At 42.1% G+C, this 25,430-nt stretch overlaps 3 protein-coding genes across 3 annotated transcripts in view; all 3 read right to left on the bottom strand.

The window, feature by feature from the left end:
* Positions 1-8,310, bottom strand: part of apaf1 (apoptotic peptidase activating factor 1) — a 41,724-nt gene extending 33,414 nt beyond the window's left edge. Inside the window, exons 1-17 of the mRNA XM_076722564.1 lie at positions 8,156-8,310; positions 7,414-7,595; positions 6,735-6,924; positions 6,417-6,614; positions 6,052-6,241; positions 5,606-5,718; positions 5,357-5,488; positions 4,965-5,203; positions 4,679-4,846; positions 3,850-3,981; positions 3,618-3,731; positions 2,735-2,919; positions 2,457-2,583; positions 2,034-2,159; positions 1,784-1,924; positions 1,540-1,665; positions 945-1,091 (exon numbers count right to left, since the gene is read on the bottom strand). Of these exons, the coding sequence (XP_076578679.1) occupies positions 945-1,091; positions 1,540-1,665; positions 1,784-1,924; positions 2,034-2,159; positions 2,457-2,583; positions 2,735-2,919; positions 3,618-3,731; positions 3,850-3,981; positions 4,679-4,846; positions 4,965-5,203; positions 5,357-5,488; positions 5,606-5,718; positions 6,052-6,241; positions 6,417-6,614; positions 6,735-6,924; positions 7,414-7,557 (2,472 nt within the window). The 5' untranslated portion in view covers positions 7,558-7,595; positions 8,156-8,310. The remainder of the gene's footprint in view (positions 1-944; positions 1,092-1,539; positions 1,666-1,783; positions 1,925-2,033; positions 2,160-2,456; positions 2,584-2,734; positions 2,920-3,617; positions 3,732-3,849; positions 3,982-4,678; positions 4,847-4,964; positions 5,204-5,356; positions 5,489-5,605; positions 5,719-6,051; positions 6,242-6,416; positions 6,615-6,734; positions 6,925-7,413; positions 7,596-8,155) is intronic.
* A 1,263-nt stretch (positions 8,311-9,573) lies between these two features.
* tcp11l2 (t-complex 11, testis-specific-like 2) lies at positions 9,574-16,815 on the bottom strand. The gene is made up of 10 exons (XM_076722601.1): positions 16,688-16,815; positions 13,778-13,958; positions 13,352-13,484; positions 12,678-12,798; positions 12,162-12,385; positions 11,892-12,028; positions 11,560-11,735; positions 11,297-11,478; positions 11,023-11,195; positions 9,574-10,885 (listed from the first exon to the last, which is right to left on the bottom strand). The coding sequence occupies exons 2-10, from the start codon at positions 13,944-13,946 to the stop codon at positions 10,623-10,625; spliced, it is 1,578 nt and encodes a 525-aa protein (XP_076578716.1). The 5' UTR covers positions 13,947-13,958; positions 16,688-16,815; the 3' UTR covers positions 9,574-10,622.
* A 603-nt stretch (positions 16,816-17,418) lies between these two features.
* Positions 17,419-25,331, bottom strand: LOC143314633 (4-galactosyl-N-acetylglucosaminide 3-alpha-L-fucosyltransferase 9-like). The gene is made up of 2 exons (XM_076721673.1): positions 25,099-25,331; positions 17,419-21,403 (listed from the first exon to the last, which is right to left on the bottom strand). The coding sequence occupies exon 2, from the start codon at positions 21,394-21,396 to the stop codon at positions 20,230-20,232; it is 1,167 nt and encodes a 388-aa protein (XP_076577788.1). The 5' UTR covers positions 21,397-21,403; positions 25,099-25,331; the 3' UTR covers positions 17,419-20,229.
* Positions 25,332-25,430: the final 99 nt, after the last annotated feature.

Below are 25,430 nucleotides of genomic sequence, written 5' to 3'. Positions count from 1 at the left end.
TTAAGGCACATTTAAAAAGCTGGAATAACTTTACAATTTTATAGTCTATATAGTCTGATCTAAAGTTTATTTGGTTATTAATGAATTGTGACAAAGATGCACACGCAACAGCTGAAAAATAAACTTGTCAGTGCCCTCTAGTGGACAAACTGTGTAATGACAACATGTTGAGTCAGCCAACTCTCACTTGATCGCCTCATGTTACATTAAGGCAGGTTCACGGTCCAAGGTCCACCTCCATGTCTAACTCTGCTGGATATTTTTGTAGATTTTAGATTTTGGCTTTGAGTTTAAAATTACATTATAACATTTTTATAATTTACAAAAACATCGGTCCGATATCCGAATAGTGAATTACGTCAGTATCGGCACCCAAAACTGATATTGGATCGATCAGTCCCGACTCTGATAAATTCAATATGTATTGTGCATCAATAAATAATAAAATAAAACAAATGATCTTGTGCCTGAAGATTAAGACTTGCAACATTACAGTCTCATCTTTCCTCCCAAAGCCACAGAAACAAGCTCAGGCATCTCTGAGGTGTTTGGGTTGTTTCCCTGAATACGAATGAATGAAGACGTAGAGGACACAGACAGACTGATTACAGGACAAGACTGACTGATTTTGGAAAGCTCAGGGCTGCTCTCATTTACAACCAGGACACACGCTCTTTAGACTCTGTGGAGGACAAACCGCCTCTCTTTCTCGTCTCCTTAAATGAAGCAACACACCAGCAACGAGGGCAGGGGGGACGCAGAGAACCCTGTGGTGTTGGATTTTTATCTATACAGACGTGAGACAAGACAGATCCACATCCAAAGTGTTCACGCCCTCTTTATCACATTCAGCACTCCGCACACAACAACACACAGCAAACAAACACCTGCCTCTCGCCTCTGTGCTCAAACCATGAATATACCCTTTCAAACAAAACGCTCACCAGAACAGCATTCCTGGCTGCACATATGACGCGTTTGCCGTCAGCGGTCCAGGTGCTGCACTTGACGAGGACCTCTTCATCGCCCTCCGCGAACACGCTTCTCACGTCGATCGTCTTCCACTCGTTGGCGGACGACACCTGAAATAGCTGCACACATGCAGGAACGCACAAAGACGCAGAGGGGAGGCTGTCAGATATACGGGCGCTGTAGCTTCAAAGCATCTGTCAACACAAACCTACACATGTATGAGGTGTGTGTACACGTACAGTGTGTACAATGTTGAGTTTGCTGCCACCTCGTTACCACCACTAATGTGCCCTTGAGCAAAACCCATCTATCTATCTATATACGCTATAATAATTAAGACATTTTTATTGGTTTTCTGGATAATCTTGACTAAAGAAAGAAAAAGGGAAAAGCCATCTTTTAACTGCAGTTCTTATTCACATATTCCACCAGCGTGCCGTATACAGCTGTACACTCTTTTACTGGCAAAATCCCCCTAGCATCCAACACACATATATCAAGCACAGTCTGATGTGTACTGCCTCAGGAAAGGGACGCTTTACAAGCATCTAGTTTAATGGCGGTCACCTTTATGGTACCGTCGTTAGAGGAGGTGGACACATAGCTGTCATCAGGGGAGAAACAGCAGTGGTTGACTGGCTCAAAGTGGCCAAACATGGTGTTCTGGGAGGACGGCTTGTTGAGGTTCCATAACTGCAGAAAGAGATAAACACATTGAGGAGAGGGACAGAAAACTTCTGTCCTCCACATACAGCTACCTCAGTCTTACAATACACACATCACAAGACAGGCAAAACAAACACTCGCGCACCTTGACATTCAAGAGCTTGTCGTTGGAGCAGGTGGCCAGCAGGAGGCGCCGCGTCGTGTTGGTGAACTCACAGTGGTTGACCTGCTCTTCGTGCTCATCCTCAAAGACCCTCAGCAGCATGGCTCGCTCCACGTTCCACACCTAAGAGGCAGGAGAATTTCATGACTAAAAAAAGACTAAAAATGCTGGATTTTGTGCGCGTTTTGCTTGTTGTTGGTCACAACAGGCGAGGAGACACTTCGCCGCTCACCTTGACCTTCCTGTCACTCGAGCAGGTTGCTAGGAGACGGTCATCAGGGGAGAAGGCACAGCAGAGCACCTCGTCATCGTGGGCCTGGATCTCTGTGAGCTTCTCACCTGAGCAGCTTTTGAACACCTGAGAGCAAAGACGTGACAACAGCAGTTGCAGGAAACAGAACGTACATTGAGTAAAAGCACTGTATCACAGAAGCATTTAAAACAACACTGCAGGCAGTGTGCTTCAGGTGGGTGCAGTCTCTCTGACAACAGTGCTGCACTTTCATTTTTTTTCTAAACATATAACAAAAAAGTGGCTTGCCCTTTGTGTATTGCAGTATTTGGTCTCCATGGAAACTACTTGGCATTCATAGTTTTAACCACACAAACACACAGCTACACAAATACACTCAAAGAAAGAAGTCTGCTTTGATGCCTTGAGTGTCTTGCTGGCTCCACTGGAGGCGATCTTTGTCCCATCGTGGGAGAAGCAGGCGGAGTAGATGGAGCCCTGGTGGGGGTGGATCACCAGACGGGACAGACTCTCGACACTGAGCTTGTTCCTGGAAGACACAAATGAAAGACAGCCAGCCTATGGTCACCATGTTTGCGTTGTATTTTTGTAAACTTTACAATAGATAGATGCACAACAAGGTCAATGCATCACTTGGTTTTAACTTCATTATCAGAGCATCATAGTGAAATCTTGCGTACAGCAAGTTAAAGTAGAGTTTCCCTGCGGAGGCCCGCTCCTTTGCCTGCAGCAGAGCCTGTTTGTAGACCTCCGACGTCTGTGGCTGAGACAGAGCGAGCTGCACCACGTCGGGGAAAGGACGCTGCTCCAGCTGGTGTCCGTTCAGAGACAGAAACTCCTGGAAGTGACTGCGCACTTCACTGTTCTGGAGGGAGAGAGGAAAGTCCACTGCATGTTACACCAAAGAGAGACGACATGGGACTGGCCATCATCATCAGGGCACAACTATTCCTCAGAGGAAAGTAAGGAGTTTAATATTTGAATAATTTCCTGATTTTGCTCCTTTTTCTCACATTGCTCATCACAATTTTCCATTCTAATCGCAAAATATCATCGATAAATCAAATTTAGACTTGCAACTTACATGGACAAAAAAATAAAATAAATATTGTTGGAAAATACTCATAGAATCTTCATGCATCACGACACACACATTAGACAGAAGATTAAAAGTCACTTTGGCATAAAAATCATTAATTGCTGTTGCCAGTGCCTTCTTATTATGCAGGTCCTGGTAAAACAGGTGTGGGAGCTCCACACCGCAGTCCCATGCTTTCCCCCGCTCCTGTGCGATAAACCATTTGCCAATTACCAAACCTGCCTTCTAGTATTGATGGAAATTGGGAAGGGAACAGGGGACAGCAAAAACATGGAAGGACACTGCACTTATGTTTATGAGATAATAGAGGGGAACGCTGTTAATTTAATTCACAAAGTTTCACAGAGAGGGCAAGGGCAAAAAAGACAACAACTTCTACAGCTGCGGCTGAGGAGGCAAAAGTCAGCTCACACACAGAGTCACCGCGCTGGCTTCGTTTCAGTTAAGTTTAGTCGGCTGCTCACCTCTTTGTCCAGAATAGGTCCATATTCCACATAGTCGCTGATGAGAGGAGCCGGGCCCATTATCCGGGCCTTGATGCTCACCCACTCCAGAGAAAACATGAGCGAGTACAGATCCTAGACGGAGAGAGACCAACGGAGGCATGGTGAGCAAGTAAGGACAAGACAGACAGACGCTGGAAAAAGAAGACCTTCTTAGGCCTCGTGTCTGCACTGGCTGAGCGAGAGTGTTTACCTGCAACAGGTTGGCTTTGGCCATGTGGTAAGTCAGGAATCTGATCCAGTAGAGACATTCCTCATCTCCGGAGGTGGGAGGACCATCTCTGTAGTGCTGCTGGTACTGATGCACCACCTTCGAGTGAAGGCTCTGAAAAACACACACACACACACACACACACACACACACACACACACACACACACAACCTTTACTTATACATGATGAAATTAAATAAAAAATAACAAAGAAATAAAGACATTTCGTTAAAAAGAGCCAAATTTAGCTTGAGATACCGTGAGCAAAACATGCTAATATGTTCAGCATATAACATGTCCTGTGATAAATATATATACAGTTGATTTTTATTTTGATGTTTTTATCTATTGTTGATTTTATTCTGTATCTTTTTTCTTTTCTATTCCTGTTTCTTTTCTTTCTTTTTTTTTATTCTGCTGCTGTTGACAACTGAATTTTATTGCCATAGGGTAAATAAAGTCTTATCTTATCTTAAAAGAATTAAACTCAGCTAGAAGATTCTGAAAGACCAACAAAACCAGAATGAATGGCATTTAATTGGCTATTAAAATGAGCATTTGTCATTTAAACACTTTAACTTAAAAGTGAGTTTGTCTGCAAGAGGAGCTTCCTGTTTGAAAGCCTGAACGGCTGAACTGCCTTTTGGCATGAAGTATAGTAGAAATAAAAGACACAGCAGTCAATCCTTTACAAGGCCAGCTGCTGTAAAACCACTGTTTCACCTTTTAACGCCTCTTGCTTAATGGACACTTAACAAAAAGATTGAAGTCCAACAGTTTTAGGTCTTGTAAGCTTGCATTCAAACTAACCTCCAGCTGGGTGCGATTCTGCTCCACCAGGAAGTCCAGCTGGAGGTCATGGAGGTAGTACAGGTAGGGTTTATTATGACTGTCCACAAAAAGCAGAGACTTGTTGACAAACTCCTCGAGAATGTCCTCCACCTCCTCCGACTCCAAGTCCCACAGTACAGACAGCACCTGGGACAAAGAATAATACTCGAATTTGTCCAAGTACTGGGACATAGTGGATTTCTTTCCAGGCTCAGTTGAGAGCAAATAAATGAAGACGGCCATGTGACTTGATGTGCAGCCAAACCTTTGCAGGGACTTTGATGTCCTTCTCGAGCACAGTGAGGTCCTTGTAGAGCTCTCGATGCTCGTCAGGCAGGACTTCAATGCTGGCAGCCATGGCTTGATCGAGGGCGTCGTAGTCGTAAGACGATGACTTCCTTATACGCTTGAACTGCTTCTGCTGCAGCTGGCGGAGATAGTAACGCCAACGATTGGGTTTCTCTTTGAGAAGAGCCCCAATCAGGGACACAACCAGAGGGGAGCCTGGGATGGCGGCACAGAGAGGCAGAAATGTTTGAACCCTCCGAAGAGGCATGTTTTCTTCAGGTCTTTGCTCCCCTTTATAATAATATTTTAGCTCTATAAGCCAAATTGTGTAACAGTATTTGTAATCTATATTGTTAAACAAGTACAGACCTTTACATTCTCTGACGATGCTGCGAGCCTCCTCAGGAAGCGCGTGAGTTTTAGTTTTAGTGTACAGAGCGAGGATCTCCAGCCCTTTGTTTTCATCCAGACCACTCGCCACTTCCACCTCATATTTAGCACCTTCAAAATAAAAGCACAGGTATTGGACATTTTCAGTCTTTTCCATTTTTCACAGCAGGTTTAATGTGCTGAAGACTGCATGTGTACAGTGAGCGGAGTAAAAAATAGGACACATACCGCTGACAGAGTCGGTAAGACTTCTATTTCTGGTGGTCAGAAGTATCCGACAGTGAATGTCAAACACCTTGAGAACTGTGCTGTCCCAGATGTCATCCAAAATCAGCAGCGCTCTGAAGCCAAAACAGACACAGAGAAGTGTTCAAAGACAAGAAAAAGGTGAAAAAGATTAACACACATGAGAGTTTTAAGCTCATTAGAGTGTATTTACACTGCACGTAGACACAGTTGAGTAAATTATACACAAAGTGGATCATCTAGTCTTCTTGCAGTTATTAGCACTACAACAATATATATACATGTCTGTATTTGTATTTATAGTCCAATCAACAAGCTCATTTGCTTTGCGTTGCAGTTTAGTATCTTGAACCGACAGCAGCATTTAAACAGTCACAATCCATCTGAGAAACACAAAGCAGATCATGTTTATCTGAACATATAGCAACCTCGGATATCTGCGCAGCATGAGGAAGCGCAGACGCTCCTTGGCCTCGTCCAGAGAGTTGGGGGGCCGGTGGAGGGACTGGGAGTCCAGGCTCTGCTCCAGCCGGAAGCACAACGACTGGATCTTAACCAGCAAGTCTGGTTTGTCCAGCTGGCCGATGGACAGCCAGTGGATCCCTCCGGGGAAGCACTCTGATGGACGCATGAGGCGGGGGAGGGAAGAGACAGAAGTCAGAGAGGCGAGAAGCTACCAAACGTCCAGGAATATTACAAATTTTTCACAGTTTCTCCATGTTTTTTCTTTCCTTTCATGCTTGACAGGTTCAAAGCAACATAACATAGTGACAGCCAGTCCAAGATTATTCACCTTCGATGAGTCCGTGGTGTCTGACGGCCTCAGCAGCCAGGACGGATTTGCCCGAGCCAGCCATGCCGAACACTGTGACCCAGCCAGGCTCCTTCTGCAACCAGTAGAGCTTCTCCCTGACCCGGTTCACAAGTTCTGGTCTGCTGACAAACACCACGGGCCTCTGTGGTACGCCGCCTTCACTGAGCACTGTCTGGACTATTAGACAAAGAGGAAAGGGATTGACAGAGAGGACAGGAGACAGTTTTCAACCTTCCATGTGCACAAAATAACACTTTGGTGAATTAAAAATGACAGGCAGCCTGTCACCTTTCTCACCATAAGGCGTGCAGTCGTCAGAGGAGCTCTTGTGTGCATCGGCCGATAAGTGCGGTAGGTCCACGTGAAGCAGACTGGCCAAATCATCGTACGTCTCCTTGACCAGGGCATTGTAGAAGGAGATGTAGGCACGGTTGTCCTTCCTCAGCAGCAGCTCCAGCAGGGCCACAGCCTGATCCTTCCTGGTGGGCTGGAGACAGAAAGTGACATTAGAGGCTTCATAATGTGCATTTTACATGCTGCTATTCAGAGTAAGTACAGTAAAATTGAAAAATGTACATCTGAAAAAGAGTGACTGTTAATTGCTGAAAGGTGGCTGAAAGGAGCCGTGAGTGATAAGGATGGTGAGGAGAGTTTTGTCTTGAACATCTTGAATTCCTGGACGTAAAAGCTAAAGTGGCAATAAAGAGAAATTAGATCAGGAGGACGGTGACTCACTACATGTCCAATGACAAAGTCCAAGAGGAGGAAAGGATTACGTAAATAGGTTGATAAAATGAAAGCTCATGAACAAAAAGCTGGACAAAAGCTTCACCTTGATAATATTTGGTGGCATATGTGTGAGTCAGTTGAAGTAAAAGGGTAAAAGAGACACAAAACTGAAGGAAACACTGTGTAACACTGGTTCCAAATTACAAACTATTCCCCCTTGACACTCCCACGTGAAGCAGAGGCTCACCTGGGTCCGGATCCTCTCCTCCTCATCCACAGTCAGCACGCCATCACTGATCATGTGGTCCATCAGGTAGGACGGCTTGATGTCCTGCTCCAGTCTGTGGCGAAAGCGCAGCAGACAGCTCCGCGCCCATTCCTCCAGCGCCATCTCTGCACAACACACCAACCATGCAGGTTCCTGTTGCACTGCAAATCAATGGAGGAGATGGAGGGAAGTGTGATGGACGTCAGTATCTGGCCAAAAGTATGTGGGCGCCTGAACCTTGCAACCACATGTGATTGTTATGTGATGTCTTTTACATTTAATCTAAATAAGCAGAACATAATTGACAGATAAATTCATAATGACAATATTTGTTGCAGCCCTGCATGAACAATGAAAATAGCTCCAGAATAAACAACAGTACACTTGTAACTAACGACGTGCCGGAAATACAAAATGTAAAAAAGGGAACAGGAAGATCCGGAAAGTGAAAATACCACAGAAGAAGTCAACGATACAGAACTGACATATTACAAAGTTTAACCACCTTCCATTAATATTTTGCTCTAAAATAATGCAGACTAAGTTTAGACAGCGTAGCGACCTGGTTAATGAAGCGTTTATCATTAATTCCCTCTGACAGTTTCTAGTACCTTCCATCGTATCACCATCTGCTTATTTCAACACTTGTCTGGACAAGTTCAGTCACCCCAACCTGCAACAGATAATGAAACAAACAAAGTATCCGCCGCCGAATACTTACAATGTCTTCTTTTCTTTAACGAGGACGTTATTTGTTGAAGCGTAAATGGTTGTAAGGCAAAGCCACGTTTAAAGGAACCCAAGACAGTTAATTTCCCTGTTAGTGTTGTACTGTACGCCCAATTTTGAAAGTGAGCTTCCTGATTCAGAACAAAAACAACTACCCCGGTGTCAAGCAGCCAATTGCGCGGCGAGATTTAAACCACGTGAGTGGTGAGGTCATGCATTTGACGAATTCGGTCACTGGGCAAACTGATGCTGCTTTCAAAGAGCGCGTCTACGCTCGGAAATAAGGGTTAAATCATTTAAATACATTTTGGCGAATATGAGAATAATCATATAATAACTAAAAATGTCCCCAAAGGAATTTTTTGTTCGAATGGCCGTAGTTTGACTGGTAAAAACGTACAGGACAGAGCTATTATGTGTTGCTGTTAATGCGGTGCTGTTACAAGTTGGAGAAATGCGCATGACTTTTGTCAGTTATTCATTTGTACATAGTTTGAATAAAAGCTGTTGTGTATAGGACTTTTCTCCAAATTCGTTACACAGTCTTAATGCTTTCAGTCCACTAAACATCACACTGCTTGTTAAGTCAACAGAGTCTCTATTTGTGTTTGCAACTCGCAGAATCAAGATCTCCGGACTGTAATTAAAGTTAACATTGCTGCCTAGTGACAGCAAGAGATGAGAGCATGTTGTTTATTCCACAGTGCAGTGATGCGCTGATAATGCTATTATAAGTACCTACAAATAGATTAACTGCATAATCCTATGGACAAATCAGCTCACTGGCACTGTCATTTCTGAATAAACATTTCGACAAGGAAGTCCGTGAATCAAATTCCACCACCGTATCTTACCTGATATGAACTTGGTCCATATTTCATGTGTAAGGATGCAAATCTCAAATGTTTTTCCAGGATGCTGATCCTAACTTTCCTGCTAACTTCAGCAACATTATCTGCAGGGATGTTCATGACAAAAAAATCATGTATTCTAAAAAATCTGAAGGTCCCCAGAGACAAATAATCCCTTTGCATTAATATGATGTATTATGCTTTAATGTTATGAAGCTACATATACCTCACTTTTTATGTATATATTTCACCTGGTGGAGCATGTTCCTCATGTGCCATGGCTCAGCCCTTAGCAACAGCTTGGCTCTGCTATTTAACAAAGCCAAAACTGCCAAAAACTTATATAACGAAGAAAAATTACCATGCCTACACTTGTTGTTTTATGACTTTTAAGATACCAAGTGGAACGATACGGCTGTATTTCTAAAAATATTGTGAATACAAATATTTGATATACTTTCAGACTCTGACAATGTGGAGGGAAAGGCATTTACAGGAGCACGATTGGCCAAAGTATACAGTATAATTTACATATCATGTAATTCAGCAGAGGTCCATCATCTTTTTGATGTTTTATTCATGTAAACTTTCATGTAAAGAACATAACTTTTCTTTTGTGCATCATTGGGTCCACTGGAAATGTAGGACACGCTTTTGACTTCAGCACCTTTCCAATACAGAGATACTGGAACAAAAACAGTAGCTCAAAATGTAACAAACATTGCGACTAAATCAACATATCAAGTATTAGGCTCGCAGAGAGTAAGTGAAAGTAAAGAACATAGAACAAGTGACAAATATGCCAAGAGATTACTTAAGTAAAAGCTAAAATGACTTAACCTCAACACAAAGACACTCATGCAGAAACCTTTTTTTTCCTTTCTCTGTAATTATTTTTTTTATTTCTACCTCTATTTTTTTGCTCTATAGTAATATCAGTGGATTAAACAGAATACATAAAGTTTAGTTCTCTGGCTGGTAACAAAGGTTTAAGGGAGAACAATCAAAAGGACTAATCTCGCGGGAAAAGGGACATCTCGTGTTTTACAGTAACATGTTCAAAGGTGGTCATAGTTAACTGTAGATACACTATATAGTTGCCTGCGATAAATAACTTGTTATACGTAAATAATCTCTGCTATTTTTCTAAATATATAAGCTTCTTCCTCTTTGCTTCATAAAGCTTACCGTATCCTTTAAGCATACTACGGTTTTGCCCTTCTCCTCCGTGGACTCCCTTCAAAATAACAGTTTGACTGCAGACATATTTATAATATAGGGATCACTCCTGGGTTCAGAAAGGGATCATTATAACACTTGTAACTTCCGGTTTGAGGCTGTAAATGTTCACAGGAGAGCACATTTCAGAACATTTGACACAAAGAACGCAGGTCACATCAAATGTCGACCACACAGTACCTACACTGCAGTGCAGCGCTGCTAAATGTAGCGGTAAAAACTACATTTATATTTTGCTGAAGGTAACTCCAACTATTGGAGAACACTGCCCGAACAAACAGCAGTACAGCCTAGCTACTGTAGTACCTCGGCTTTAGCTATACCTAGAAGCAAAAAGACTCCATAGACAGCATGAGCCAAAGTTTGGTTTTAACTGGAGGGAACGGTTTCGCAAGCGGCGTCCTGAGGAGGGTTTGCTGCTGGTGGGTTGTTGCTGAACACCAGCTTCCTGATGATATCCGCGTAGAAAGGTCCATAGACAGTCTTGTTGTACTTGACCAGGGAGATGAACTCGGCTCCCAACAATGCTAATTCAGGTTTGATGGCTGTCAGGCCGGCTGGTATCTGTTCAGGTTCCACCCGGGATTTGGGATCAGAGATGAGCACCTTGAAGTACTGCTGCACACGATCCTCTGCACAGGAATCAAGAGAATAAAGGAAACAGGTTAGAAAATGGCACAAAACTCTATGTTTGAGTAAAATAACTTGAGATCCTAGGCTTAGCTCGAGGCTCAGTTAAGCACACAGTCGCTCCTGCTCACTCTCTCACCAACAAGAATGCGGATGGAATTGTCCTTCTGAGTGATGCTGCAGATCTGGCCCCTAAGGATGGCCTGCAGTGCTGGGGTCAGTGCAGGGTAGTCCCTCTCTGTTAGAGACTTGTTGAGCTCGCAGCAGATCTGAGCGCTGACGCCCTCTAGTGCCTCTTCTAGGTTAAAGTTCCTAAAGACAGGCAGACAGGAGCTCCGGATAGTAAATAACCAGCTGTGTGGTTGAACAAAGATTGTGGATTTAAGATGAATAATAAAAAAAAGTGGACTGACGGGCTGTGCATCCCATCCAAGAGCACACTGGTCATCCTCTTCAGACGGTCGGACAGGAATGACAGACCCTGGACAGGCCCTCCGATGGTGCTGTGGACAATGAGCAACACCTCGTTCACCATCTGGCACTGCTGGAGCTGCTGCTGAATCTCTCGCAGACGCATCTCATCAGTCACCCAGGTCTAAAGCAGAACCGAAAAAAATAATAGTTCAGCATTTGTGAAATTCACTTATTCACTTACTGAGATTTCTATGTGTCTTACCTCAGGCAGTGGGTTCTTACTGAAGTCCCATGTCAGGATATGAAGGAAGGCAGTGTTGAGAATCTGAAAGGGCCCCAGCACCGCTTGCTGTCCATTCTCCTGACCTTTGGGGACGATGGCCGACTGCAGCTCCTCCACTGCTAACTTGATCCACGAGGTGGTGTGGTTCAAACCATCTGAGGACGTTTATCACAGTAATACCGACTGAGGAGTTTGTTCTTAATACTCATTAAGTTGTAGTGACCTAATATCTGACCAAACCTGAGTATGTTTGCTATTACACAGCAGATAACACATGTTCTAACAGTCGTGTTGTGTTGTTGTGCACTCACTGGGTGTTTTGTCCAGGATGCATTGAAACTTTGCCCTCTCATACTCCACACCCTCTCTCTGCAGCACAACCCTCAGACTTTTTATTGAATGGTTGACCATGTCGACCTTCATCAGGTCCAGCACACGGAAGATCTCTCTGATGTAAAAAAAAAAAAAAGTGAAGTGCAGCTGTGATTAAATAAAACAGTTCATGTATTCTCATAGACAGAATCCAATCTCTGGAAATAAACCTAAATGTTTTTAATTACCTTTAGTAAATGTGTACTTACTTGAACAGTGTCACTATGTTATCTGGGTTTTCGCGGAGCTTCTTGATGTCACCATCCCTGATTGGTGCACAGATCTTGCCCATGGTGGTGATGATGTAAGAGGCAAGCCCCTGGATGTCCACAGCATCGTTGTCAGCCTGCTGACGAATCAGGTCTATGTCCAGCACCTCCATGATCTGGGTCCTCATCCGATTGGCACCCGGGTTAAGGAATGACAGCAAGATCTGTGCAAACGGGAAAATGATTTTGGAAAAGGATTATTTGCATGATGCTGCTTGATTTGTTCTTGCTTTTCTATAAAAGGATCTTTAAATTTCAAGTTTAAGTTCAAGTTACTTGATTTGTCCCCCAATGGGACAATTTGTTGTGCAGCAGATAGTATAGTTAAAATAGTAAAGTCGTAGTAAATTTTCAGAGGATAATGAAAATGTGCTGCAAATCAACATGAGGAAATGTCAGTCAGAGCATTTAAGTCCTTTCTAGTGAAGATGTAAACATCAGACTGTGTGTACTGACCTCTCTAATATCCTCCAATAATATGATGGCTTGCCCGTACTCAGGTGGGTCATCGTTCAGCTCAGACTCCAGGATGTTCCAGAAGGCCTTGTGGACCATTTCCTTCACTACCTTCCAGACACTAAAAAAAGGAAATGAGGGATTTAGTTTGGCTGAATATACTATCTGTCGGGAAAAACAGTCATTTTTTTAAATGGGCTTTGGCTGGTGAAAAAGAAGGAAGTGCATTTATTCAAGAACTGTATTTAAGTACTGAGGAACTTCAATATTTTAATTTTCTGCTGCTTTATTCTTGTACTCCACTACAATTCAGAGTCTGTTGGCTGTTGGTTAATCTAAACCTGTCACAGCAGTTCCCCTTTGTTGATACAGTTTGTTAGAGGCTGTCATGATATTTGAAGCCATGCTCCTCAACTTATTTAATAATTGATTCACTTGCAGTCTGGCCACACCTAATGGTGTCTCTTTGGATTTCCGCTGTCTCGTGTTCCTTTGAAAACTCACATATCGGTGTCGACTGCCAGTCCCCTTTTACGGCTACTCTGCAGTCGACATAGTAACACTGTCCATGACACACAATAAGCAGCTCTCTCTGGTATTTAGGTTCACCGATAATCCACAAAACATGATCAGGGTGTGAGCAAATGGAGACCCAAAATCCTTTTCATATATACCAGTTCTGAGGTAGGCTGGGTTGTTCCAGGTGGAAGTCGCGGTTCACATTGATCTCATGGGCAAGGGTGAGATTGAACAGGTCACTGGCAGTCTCCATGACTTCATCCAGGGTTAAGACTATTGGCGGGCTTGCTGTGGTAACCAAACATGGAACAAGGTTTGTAATTAGACAAATAAGAACTTAAACAAAGAAAATGGGCACACAAACTCAACTGTTGATAACAGCGGTGAGGGTGGATACTCGTGGAATGTGAATGCAGATAACATTCAGGCTCTGAAACTCAAAGTGTGAACCACACAGCATTATGAATGTGATTTTTCAAAGTGAAGTAGCCAAAGCGACTACAAAGCCTTTCCCGACACAGGAAGACAATCATGGACACGGACATGAAAACAGTCAGAGGCGGTCCCCAGAGCAAACTCACATGAGGGAGTGCAGTGCTTGCTGGAGCCGTCGCTAGTGAAGCTTTCACGGGAACACTCCAGGTCGCTGGTCGACGTCATGCTGTCATAACGCTCTGACGACGACTCCACATCACTGCCTTGGTCCTCGCCGCTGGACGTTGAGGCAGGTCGCTCATCATTTAGAGGCATTTTGGACCACAGCTGCACATGAGAAGTTGGTTATAACCCTTAGCTTGCTGACTCTAACTTTGGCAGAAAGCCACTGGATTTCCTTACACTTTGTTTAACACTCAGCAAGTCACGAGCTGATGGCTATTTTCCTGCTTTCACAGGAACACAGGAACAGGTGTACACATTAAGTGGAGGTTTATCATTCTATCCTTTGTTTGGATGCTGCTGTCAAGAAGGCAAATAGGAGCTACCACAACATTAAAAGATCCCCGAAATTTGACATCTGCTGAAATTCAGAATTTTTAGCAAAAAGACCCAAACCCACAATGACTTAATCCAACTAACAAGTATTGTCCATGTTGCCAAAGCCTGATGAAACTTTTTATTTGAGTGCCACAGTTAAACTATTAAAAACAACTCAATGTGCCGCCTGTTGCACTGGGTAACATTTTCCATGACTACAAGCTCTGTAGTTAATTTTGAGTCAATCACACATACACCCATCCTGGTGCTGCAAATAGTCACTTTAACAAATATGTATTGTTCCGCAAAAGAAAATAGTCCCACACATATGTGCTACTTACTCCTGTCTCAATGCTAAATGCTAAAACAGCATCCAGTTGTTTTAGGGAATTCCTCCGCCCTTCTTAACATACAAATGGACTTGGGGCTGAGAGTCTTTTCCTGGGATTTGCTGCCAATAACAAAACTATCAGCTACCAAATCTTTTAAAAGTAATTTCTAATTAAAAAAAGAGTTGAGTGACAAGAAAACAAATTAAGCAAACTTCACCTTAGTTTTATCAGTGCTTGTATGAGCAAGTGACTGTCAGTGAGTGACAGATCATTCATTTTTCACTTCAGCACTAGTTTCTGTTGCTAAGGCTGTTAACAGTGTGTAACAAAAACACCAGGCACTCACACTCAATAAAACAGTTGGCAGGCCAGTCTCCATGGGAATGGAGGCGGCTGCCTTGCTGCACAGTTCTGAATGTCAACATCTTATTATCTTAATATTAAACTCACTGACGGTGCATGAAGCAATCCACTGGAAAAATACTGTCTGGTGATTCAGTACTGCCACGGGGGTAAACAACATTATCAAAAGTCAGGACACAAACAGAATCCACTTTCATAACTAGGTTTAAACAATAGCTTGTATTCCTTGAGGATAGGAAGGGACACAGCGTCCAGGCCTATCTGAGATCAGTTGTTTTTCCAGGGCAACATGGGACAACAGAATGACTTTTCACCTTCAAAACGATCCAGTTACACCTGTTTCTGTGTCGATAAGAATAAGAAGGGAATGTTAGTGAGAAAACACAAAGTAAAGCCAAATGGCATGAATTGAGGCACTCAAACTTCATGAAATGCCATGGAACTTGTTGGAACATGTTCTTAACATACCACAACTGGTTAAACAAAACACACAGAAATGTATCAGGATTACTGTAACACCTTTAATCAAGCAGGCCTGTGCCCGTCTAATATTATCTGAGACATACAGTGCTGGCAGTGTGACCCTTGGGTGTTCCTGTCCCTGGTCTCAGTTATCTGCTGCCAAAAATGAATACACACTCCCTCGCTGCTCTTTTGGTTTAAAGATAGCTCGAGGGGTGAGGGTGGAGGGGTGTGGGGAGTGTGTGACTTCCATGTACCCCCTGCTCATTCATTACATCATCTGCTAGACTTGACAGCTAGGTCACAGCAATGCACCAGGCCAATTTTCAGAGATTATCCACAGCGATGGGAGCAGGACAGTCCAGAAAACTGATTACGGATTACGTCTACTCTGTCATCTGCTGCTCCGCTATGAGAAATCCTCTTAAAGCAGTCTGAATGTTCGGCAAAATAAAAGTCAGTATGTTGTTGCAACTAACCCATAAAGCCAAAGCAGAATGAAAAACCCAAACATACATGTATAGAGACTGGATTTCTAAAAACATCTGGAATAATGTTTTGATCTGAAATGTACTGTACACTGTGATGTACAGCACTGGAATGCAATGTGCTGATAACAATACGTCTGCATGAATATCTGGATAAATGTCATATGAGCAAAAGCATCGAGGAAATATCGTTTCCTGTACAGGTCTTCTGGTATAGACTCCATACTGCTACAGCAACTCCTGAAGAAACAAAGACAGCCTTCTAGGATCCAGATTTGACTGCAGTATAATGTAAACAAAGCAGTGGCTCGCGGAGGCTGGGCTAACTACAAGGGGACTCTCGTGATTGGCTGCAGCCTCCTGTCTCTCATTCCTACATGGAAAATGTCTGGTTAAATTGCTATGCACATGGATAAAAAAAAAGAAATCCACACAAGCGTCAGAGGTGGTTACACGTGATCTGAGCAGCAGACCAAAACAACTCCATACACATGTAAAACGGTATATTAAAATTCAGTGTCCACGCCAGAGCCCAAACATATACAGACCTACGATTTTACTGCAGAGGACGTTGGTTGTAGATTGCTGTCAAACTCACTGTTAGCAGGGTTAACACCGAACTCTTTGTTACTCGACCAAACGCTCTAGCTATGACAACTGAATATAAATCATGAACTTGACTAATTCTACGTACAGATACCCTTCGACATTAGCGCTGACATGCTAGCTGGAGCCTTCGACGACTGTATGTAAGTTTCCGCTTCGCAGCAAAAAGCCAAACTCAAATGGACGTAAAAGTTGCCGACAGAGGCAGCCGAGTGATTCACAATTACAAATACAATGAAATCTAGGAGACAAATGCGACTTGTACCTCATTCAAGCCTCCGAAAAGGGAGACTGACACCAGAAATAGCTCAGCTTTGAAAGGAAGATTCGTCGTCGTCCCGTACGGCTTGTCTGTTTAAAGACCTTCGTTACCCCAACAGTCTTTGACAACAAACAGGCGAAACCATTGATATATATGGGTGCTCACTGGCCACGTAAGGACGAATACAAGGTTTATGATAAAGATTCAAGTGTTTTGACTAACGTTTTAAGTTTAAAACGGGTACTCATAAAACTAAATGCACATATTTAGCACGGGAAAGGTGATATGATGCGACATTATCCACAGTACCACCTTTGGTTTAAATGGTATGCTCCACTCTGCTTCACGTGGATCGTCTTTGTTTACGGATGTGACCTCAGTGTATGTGTGTGTCTGAACCATATTGAGGACATCATGAGAACAAAGCTTGGTTATATTCTACTTTATATTATATTCTATGTTATCATTTTAGGGTTAAGACTTGTAATTAATGGAAATAATAGTAATGATGGTGATGATAGTAATAATGATAATAATAATAGGAAGAAGAAAAAGAAAGAGAAGAAGAATGACAATAACAATAACTTTAATTCTTTACCACAAAACAGAAGTATTTTATATAAAAGTAAATATTTGTGAAAAATTTCAATAAAACAAGGATGAATAATAAAAATAGGATACATGTAATTGAAAAAAAAAAAAAAAAAAAAAGACAAAATCATGGTCCAAAGATGTTTAAGTGCCTACAACTCTCTTTTAGACCCTTAGAGTGGTTATGGTTAAGCCAAAAGGTATTTTTCACAACAAACATTTTAACTTTTGATAGTAGGAAAAAGACAACAGTTACTAATAATATTAAGGATGGCTCCATTCTATTCAAGTATCCCATTGAGCCTTGACAGTATGACAGTGCATCAGTATACACAATACCATGACCCTGAAATTGAAGCAGCTAAATATAATTCAGTCATCATTTTGTTATTATTTAACACTTGTGCTTTTCTTGCTGTGACATATCTTTCACGATAAATCCCTATGGTTGGGTTAAGGCATGGTTATGGTAAAGTTTAAAGAATGAATGTGAGTTCATGCAATGTCATTCCAAGTCACAAAAACACCAAAATGTGCCTGTGTGTGCCACTGCAAATAGGTCATCACAGCTGGCACAATTAAAATCGCCACAGAAACTGACAGATACAGCATTGATCTCACTTCAGCAAATAATGTGGTTGCTGTCTCACAGGGCGGAAGAGTATAAGGGTTATTATGCCAGTGGTCACTAGAGTTTCCAGAACTAGGCATGCATTTATTTCTCAATAAAATCCCCTCGACAATATGACAGTGTGTTACAAAAAATAAATAAATAAATGAGAGAAAATCAACATAACATAAAAGCCTGTTTCTTTATACTTTAGAGATCTATTTCCTGAGATGGAAAATTAACAGAATTTCTTCTTTGTTGTTTATTTATCAGACATTGCAAAGGCACAGATGAAGATTGCATAGACAACAGTGGAAATGCTGGAGGATGCTGGAGGAGAGCCTGTTGAAGATTCTAGTGCCATAATTGAGATTTTTAGATATTTAATTGTCATATATCGTAACAGCCAATGAGGACCCCTCAGATGGCATATAACAGAAAAGTATATGAGGGGGGCCTTGCCGGCAAGTGGCATTCTCCCTGACTGGATGAACTAATCAATATTCCAAGCACAATATGCTGTGTATCCACAGGAAAGGATGTGTAGTCAGGGGATTATCAAAAACCAGCAGACAGTAGGTCAATTATTGACTTCTTCAATGATTACAAGAGGCAGTTTATTGGCTGCATGCAGAGAATAAAGTCCTGAGATAGCTGACCCCACAACGGGTGGAGAACAGGTCCATCATCCATCCATCTTACTTCAGATTCCATCACAGTAGAAACCAATCTGGAACTTTCCAGCATGAGTTGAAATTTCGTTCCTTATATCCGTTTGAACTTGAAATAAAATCACATGACCAACTGGCATTAAAATGTATTTTCCACTCAAGAATTGAGACTATTGAGTTGCAATTTATGACATATGAAAGTATTAATATGTGATGCGGAAATTAAATAAGAAATTAAATTCTTGATTCAAGAAATTCACTTTAACTTGCTGCTGATTATGAAATGAGGACACATGACATTACATTTTTGATATCAAATCAATACCGGGTGGTTTGGTTTGGTCCACCTAGACATGTACAACCAATTCATTTCAAAATGAAAGTACATCTACTTAATTGTTTATGCATTTTACACAACTAATGATGATTTGCATAACGTACAATTAAAGCTTAGATAAAGAACATACAACCTCTCTTCCCTCTTGTTATCTCTAGCCATGCAGACAGGTTTTGAGATATGTGTCTCTGAGAAACACGTTTCAACACCAAGAACCATGAAAACAACAATGCATCCGCCTCCATTGTTTTGGAGTGGCATGGAATGATATCTGCAAAGCAATGAAAACAATATCATGATATGACAAAGAGTGTTTGTGTTTGTCAGTGACATGTGAAATAACAGTGTAACACATTGCAATGACTCAATGTCTTCTGCTTTGATCCTGACAAAATGCAGCTTTGTCCTAAAATAACTTTAATAAGCATAGTGTAAAAGTTATAATGTACAATATATCTACAATATATGAAATGTGAAGCAACTGCTGACCTGTGAAACTACATGCACAACCACTGGATCCAAGGTTAGTTAGGTAAGAAATATCTGATGGCAGCATGTTTGTAGAAAATTCAGACAATTCAGGAGGAATTGCTGTTCTTTGTCTCTTTGTTAGACGACTGATTCATGCCTGTCTCAAGCTGACAAGGTTACTGTGACACGCTTCCTCCTCATCAAGATAAAAACACTGAGACATTTTAGCTCATTCAATAGTCTGCAGAACCAAGTGTAGAGGGCACATTAGTCCACTTTTAGCTGCTCTGCACTGGCTTACTGTAACATTTACAATTGATTTTATGGTCCTCCTCCTTGTATATAAAGTCCTTAATGGACTAGGACCAAGCTACATTGCTAACTCCCTTGTTCACCATTTGTCTTCAAGAACACAGCGATAATCTGTTGCTGGTTTACTGGAGGTTCCCAGAAACCGCTGAGAGAAAATCCGGGATGCAGCCTTTGTCTATTACGCCCCAAAGTTTTGGAACACTTTTACTGATCGATATGAGGGAAACCAGCTTGCTAAGTATTTTTTAAAAGAACGCTAAAAACGTATCTCTTCAGTTTAGCCTTTAACTAGCTATGACTTTTCTGCTAAAGACCTGAATCTTGACAGGCCTGGGTTTTATTCATTTTCTATCCCTGTTTTTATTCATCGAGTCATTCTGTCTTTTTTATGTGAAGCACTTGGTGCATGTGTTGTTGTGAAGCACTCACATGCTGCATTTCTTGTATGAAAGGTGTTATACAAGTAAAGGTTTTTTTTTAATATTGTCACTCCTATTCAGGCAGTCAGCGTCCCAGACTGAAATGTATTTTAGCAAATGCTCTTTTTGTTCTGTTAACCCCAGTACCATTTGTTAAGATCACAAAACGCTTCATAACCTCTGTGGTTTTGTAAGTAACTACAAGTTCTGCAAGCATGTTCTCTGCCAAACTCTGACACTATTACTTTAAACCTGTTTGCCCAGTTAAAGTATTTAATGTACTCAGAATCATTTTGGTCAAGGTAAAGTAGCCACTCTGCGAGCTCCTTTGCAGTAGAAAAGTCATCAACATGAATGAAAGAATCTCCTGGGATATGGTCCTCATAATTTTGTCTTGAAGGGCCCAGAACTATTGGTACAGTTCCTAAACTCATAGGTCCATATAACTTCTCTGTGATGTAGTCTTTGTAAACTGAGTTTTCAAAGGAGAGGTAGAATTTACAACTAGAAACTATCTTTACATAGTCTTGTTGACTTAGATCTTGGTCAAATGCGTTTCCATAAGTATGAATCTCGATGTAGTTTTTCAATGTATTGTAGAACTGAACTCTCTTAAAGCGCCGGTTCCAGTTGCTCACAATCCAGCAGACCAGCTTGTCCTTTGCTGGCAATTTGAAACTCTCATCTTCAGATGTCACTGGCACCAGATATCCATAAGGCACAGGAATATCTGCATCAAGCCGATAACTGCACGTCAAGTTGAATAAATGATTAACCTCAGAGATTGGGGCTGAGTTTGCAGGTGACTCCATATTTGACCACACCCATTTCTGAAAGCAGGGACGTGGCTCTTTTGGTAAGGTTGCTGGATTTTTGTAAACGTCCCTGTGGTGGAAGAGAACCCCGTGGGCTTTATGGTACAGAGACTTGTCGTCTGTCAAGTGGCACTTTGTGATGTTAAAAGTACTGCAGCTGACATCGAACTTTTGGCCAAATGGCCACATCCAGATCAATAAAATGGTATCAGGCTCAGTATCCACTGCTGCAGTCTGGACCCTCTGGGTGTCATTGTGATGTGAGTTAATGTGCAACTCTGTGGAGCAGTTTGAGTCCAGGATCTGTGCTCCCTCTGCGCACACAGCTGTAGGACAGCAATGACGGCCTCTCTCCATGTAAAAGGCATAAGTGGGGAACTTGAAGTAAAGGTTGTATGTGAAGAAAACAACAAGAAAACACCACACCACCAGGCTGCTGAAGACAACTGAGCGCACAGAAGTCCACTGGCAGGCTGAAAAGAACATGGCTCACCTTTGGAGAGAAAACAGAGTGGTGTGTTATGGGAAAATTACACACAGGTACTAAAGGTATTAAACACAGGTAATTTCTGCAATTAGAGTAGTCAAGTTTCGAAAAGAATTTTGATATCACAATGTCATTGTAGAGACATTTATTGACACTGCCATGTTAACTGCCACTACAATAGCCACATAAAGCACAAGTACCTCAAAAATGTACTTTCCACCACTGGTGATAGGCAAGCAGCAGTTATGGTTTGGGATAGGCTGTCTCCAGGAAATGATGGTAAGTCAATGCAATGTCCTCTGAAGTGATTTAAATGATACCTAGCAGCTCGCTGTCACTCAAAGCCCTTAATTATGCAGAACTTTAAACCTTCATGCTTATTTAAATGAGTGAGTTTTACAAAAATTCATGCCCAGTTGTCATGAACAAGGGCATCAGTTATAGAGACCAAAACCGTCTTCTGTTCCAGGCTGTAAACATGTTTGTTTCTGCTGTAAAGTTAATATGGAGGTCTGTGGGGATTGCCTCACTTTTGAAGCCAGCCTCATGTAAAAAGCCTCATTCGTGGATTCGTTTTTGGCACCTGCATGTTGACTTTCTTTTTCGGTCCCAGAGGTTGCCGCTGAGTAAAGACTTGGTTTAAGGTTAGGGTTAGGCTAAGGCCAGCGTTAGGTTAAGCTTCAGGTTATGTTAAGCTTAGCAATAGGCAAGTGGTGGCTATGATTAGAGTTAGGGGAAGTCTCCAGGAAATTAATGTAAGCAGATGCAATGATGATGGAAACACTATTATGTGTGTGTGTGTGTGCGTGTGTGTGAGTTAGTGAGTGAGTGAGAACCCACCAACTGAAATTAACTGCCAAATGACTCCTGACTAAAAAATGCGCTAAAACTACTTCCTGTGAAAACTGATGAAATGTTTCTAAATCCATTTGTGCTGTATGTAGTGAGCAGTATCGAACAGGTGTGTGGGTGTGGCAGAAACTTCAGTCAAGGGATTGGTAAGCACCATGATCTAATCAACTGATATGAATGTGTGTGTGCGCACACTTGAGTGCACTTTGAGGTTGCTATTGTGATGGTAAGTGCTTACTTTCTACTGAGTCAGACCAGGATTTGAGCTTAGAGACACCTCTCGAACGCTGTCTTATCCCAACGCCTAAATTATTATATTACAAGAAGACTCTGCTGAATGTCACAAAAAAAATCACAAAAACCCCCCAACAAGTCAAGAAATGAGTCTATAGTTTTGAACACCTGCTTCTAGCGGGCATCATAGAAAACAAACCCCTGTCAGTGCACAGCTATGGAAAACTCGTATTGTCATCTAAAATAAAAATAAAAAACTATACTGTATGTTGGCCTAGCCCATGCTGCACAGAAGTCTGGTTTCAAACTTCAGAAAAGAAATGTAAAGCTTTCTCCTGAACGAACTGTCACCACTGAGCATGGAAAGCAATCTGTTTCAACAATGACAGGCTAAAACAAATGCATGCAGGCTGAAATTCACCCGCAGTGTTCTGCAGAGAGCGAGAAAAACTACAAACAATAAACTGTTAAACTGGGATTACAGGAAAAGCTCCCTTGCCGCTAGGCTAATTTATTTAAGACATAGGCTTAAGCTAATAACATGTGCATGTTATTAGCTTAAGCATGTGAGTCATCACTGAGTCGAAATTTGTACTACTGTTAAATGTTAATGCCGTTAAGCCATGCTTTATTTGTGTTAATGGATTAAAGAATTCAGAAAAAAACATGTTTTTGTTGCACAACAGAACGAGTTGGAAAGAAGAAAACTGAAAGTATTAACTTGGTACTTCCCGGTGTGGCATATTTGGCCCCTATGATCGATCTACATCCTGAACTCTGGGTAATTCAATGTTTTTTTTTGTTTTTTTTTTAAAAACTAAACTCTAAAATGCTGTTATTGTGTCAAGTGTTTCAATAAACCTGTTCATTCTAATTCATAGTTGTGTTGAAGCCTCCTTAGGCTGCTGTCCTGCCAGTTCTTCCAGCACTGGTCAGCGATCACACTGACACACACTGATCACACAAAACCTATTTTAGTCCACCCCACATGCCTTGCTGCTTATGTGTTATGATAAATTAGGAATGGAAGAACAGCACATGCCGTGTTGCTTATGTGTAAATACAGAGTGAGAAAGGGAAAACAGCACGAAGCTCACTGCTGCTTTGTAATTAAAGAGTGAGAGCGAGAGAACAGCTGATACTCCAGCCTGCACCCCTGAAGTCCTGTCCTATTACCGGGTGACAAAGAGATTATTGATAACTGTCTGCAGGCCTCATTCTGCTTGTGCAACTGAAAGAAAGCCAATAAAGACGTATTTAACATTCGAGTTTAGCTCTGTTTGTTCCGCGTTAGATTACTGTGTTGTGTTATTTTCCATAGCTGCACACTTCAGGGAGGTTAACTTTGTTTTCTACTGCAGCCCCTCATGAGCTCCTGCTGTGCCGGACGAACTAAGAATAGACCCATTTATAAACTTGGTCGTATTCCAAATAATACAGTGAAGGAGAAGACAAATCCCTGGAGTCTGGGTGTAGCTAGCCTGCCAAAGGCACATCTGTAAGACATGATTGTCACAACTGCCTTGAGAAAAAGCACAAAAGCATTGTTTTCATTTTACTTAATCTATCAGATAACAGAGAAATAGCCCATGTTAAGTCTACTGAAGAGGTAGTTGTTGTCAACTGCTTTGTTTACCGGTACCAGACCCCTGTAGAGAGCCAGTGTTGATAAGACTTTAAAGGCCTAGTATACATTTTTCTTCTTTTTCTAAAATACCCAACTGTTTCTTCTTTACTCTGCTGTATAACCTACCCACATTTAGGCACCAGTAGGAATGGGTATGTATTTCATATGTGCTGATTCATTCAACAAAACTGCACCACAAACTCTGAGGAATTACACAGCAGATGTTGGGATGTTACAGTACAAATTGGGCTCTTACGCAGCCTGACTGAGAACTGCAAGGAGCAGCGGCTTAACTTCGGAAATGCGTCTTTTTTGGTGACTGTGTACCTTCTCCTTATTGTGTGAAATGCAAAATGATAATAGCACAGTTAACAGCAGCCATGAGGGCACAGTTCGAGCAGCAGGACATTGGACTCAAGCCCCGTTCAGGGTCTCTCCGTGCCTGCTGCAACATAACCCCCCTCCCCTCTAATCAGTGGCTGGCTACACCCAACGGCGCGTCACTGCTGATATGCGCCTTCTTCCGCTCTACAAACGAAAAAAAATAAACCTTTGCTCATTTATAGGTCTCCCTTTTTTTAGATTTTCGTTACGCGAGGTGTTCGTGGCCTTTTTTGCGAAAACCGGCGGTCTTCAGGAAATGACTGGCGCTCAGGCAAATTGGTTTTGAGTGTTTCTATTATTCAGTTTCCTGCCCCCCTGCGTCCTTTGACAATATACTAGCTGACAGAGATTGAAATAGTGGACTGGATGACAGGGAGATGATAAAAGTATGGTGATTTTTCAAAAAAAGAAAAAAGATGAAGGATCAAAGGCTGCTGACCTTAAGTTAATCCCCGACGAGCTTCATAAATAGTCCTACTGTTATCGGCTACTTTCTATTACACGGGGTTTCCGGGTCTTGGTCACCCCGTTGGCATTTGCCAGATCTTTGCTTATGATCTTTATCCCTCATATATCCAACAGTAAGCTGCAGATGCTAACTTACCCATAGGTCCAATACACAAGCTCGGCGAAAAAAAAAAAAAAGTTTCACAGCGCCGTGCTGGCTCCAGAAACTGAAGACACAACCACGAAGCTCAGCGTCTTCTTTCGCCTGGTAATGGCACAGCCCTCCGCCGTCAGCGCGCTGCAGGTGAAGCCAGGAAAAAGATGCATGCCGCGGCACATCCGCTCCACGTTACGTCTTTAATGTAAGGGCAACACGATGTACTGTTTCCATTTACCTGGGAGTTACTGCCCAAACTGAAGCGTCCCTCTGTGACACACCCATCCAGAGACTGAAGTCAGAATGGTTGGTCCTCAACCTCACTGACATAA

The sequence above is a fragment of the Chaetodon auriga genome, chromosome 22 (assembly GCF_051107435.1).
Source record: "Chaetodon auriga isolate fChaAug3 chromosome 22, fChaAug3.hap1, whole genome shotgun sequence".
Lineage (NCBI taxonomy): Eukaryota > Metazoa > Chordata > Actinopteri > Chaetodontiformes > Chaetodontidae > Chaetodon > Chaetodon auriga.
The sequence above is the reverse complement of the archived record's forward strand: the minus strand, read 5'-3'. Positions and strand labels throughout refer to the sequence as shown.

Excerpts from the sequence above, each read along its gene's own strand:
- tcp11l2 (XM_076722601.1), bottom strand. The coding sequence starts at position 13,946 with ATGCCTCTAAATGATGAGCGACCTGCCTCAACGTCCAGCGGCGAGGAC. Across the intron at positions 12,799-13,351 it reads CCCAGCCTACCTCAGAACTG|TGTCTGGAAGGTAGTGAAGG; the intron begins GTATATATGAAA and ends TCCTTTTTTTAG. Across the intron at positions 10,886-11,022 it reads TTCCATCCGCATTCTTGTTG|AGGATCGTGTGCAGCAGTAC; the intron begins GTGAGAGAGTGA and ends ATTCCTGTGCAG.
- LOC143314633 (XM_076721673.1), bottom strand. The coding sequence starts at position 21,396 with ATGTTCTTTTCAGCCTGCCAGTGGACTTCTGTGCGCTCAGTTGTCTTC.